Source organism: Penaeus monodon, chromosome 32 (assembly GCF_015228065.2).
Source record: "Penaeus monodon isolate SGIC_2016 chromosome 32, NSTDA_Pmon_1, whole genome shotgun sequence".
NCBI classification, from domain to species: domain Eukaryota; kingdom Metazoa; phylum Arthropoda; class Malacostraca; order Decapoda; family Penaeidae; genus Penaeus; species Penaeus monodon.
Window position 1 is genome coordinate 7,566,193 of NC_051417.1, and position 880 is coordinate 7,567,072.

At 38.5% G+C, this 880-nt stretch overlaps 1 protein-coding gene across 1 annotated transcript in view; it reads right to left on the reverse strand.

Annotated features, from left to right (window-relative positions):
• Positions 1-219: 219 nt before the first annotated feature.
• LOC119593414 overlaps positions 220-880 on the reverse strand; it is a 10,200-nt gene continuing 9,539 nt past the window's right edge. The window contains exon 8 of the mRNA XM_037942344.1: positions 220-850. Coding sequence (XP_037798272.1) covers positions 617-850 — 234 coding nt within the window. The 3' untranslated portion in view covers positions 220-616. The remainder of the gene's footprint in view (positions 851-880) is intronic.

Consider the following 880-nt stretch of genomic DNA (forward strand, 5'->3'; position numbering starts at 1 on the left):
ACAACCAGGCAAATATAGGAAAGGGTGAAGTAATAGTAGACAGGAGAGACGGGAGAAAAGATTAGAGAGGGGATGGAGAGGAAGAGAGAAAGATTAAGGAGAGGGGAAAGATGAAGGGAGTATGACTGATTTGTCCTTAATTGCTTGTATCATTTGTATGTGAAAGGAATCGTCTGTATACATAAAAAACAACATTAATGGTTCCTTTTAAACATGGCGTCTGTTTTGTCTTTGATTTTATTTTTCATCACTCAACAACTAAAAGAAATAATAGGAAAATATTTTGCCCTGCTATACTCACTGGGTACAGCCAAGTACCCGTTTATTTGCAGGTAAATGGAGAGATAAGTAAACGAACAAATTTAATTTGTATAACAATTTCATAAAAATCCAAATTTTTAAATATTTATGTATAGAAGCTTGAGCCTTCATAACCTTAACAAGTTTATATAAATGAGTTACAAGAGGCAATAAAAAAACAAACACGAAACCATAAAAAGAGAAAAAATCAACATCTGAAGTGTATAATTTCATTTTCTATTTCATTAATTTTGCTTTTAGGTTGATATTTATCATTACTGTTGTTGTTGTATTTTGTGAACTAGCCTCAGACGCCTTATTTATCAAGCAGACCAACGTTTCCGAGATCGGGTACATGGGGAATGGCCGCCCTCAGATCATCGACGGTGCAGCAGTAAGTGTAGCCGTGGCCGAGGTCATCCACGTTGAAGTCGATCCATGAGAGAGAACTGCACAGATCCGAACACAGCGGAGTGGGCGGGCTGGTGATGTGCGGGTTGTTGACGCCCACGACGCCCACGGCACGAGAACTGCTCTCCTCGTAGATGACCTTTTAGATTTAGAATTGGGGATTATTATG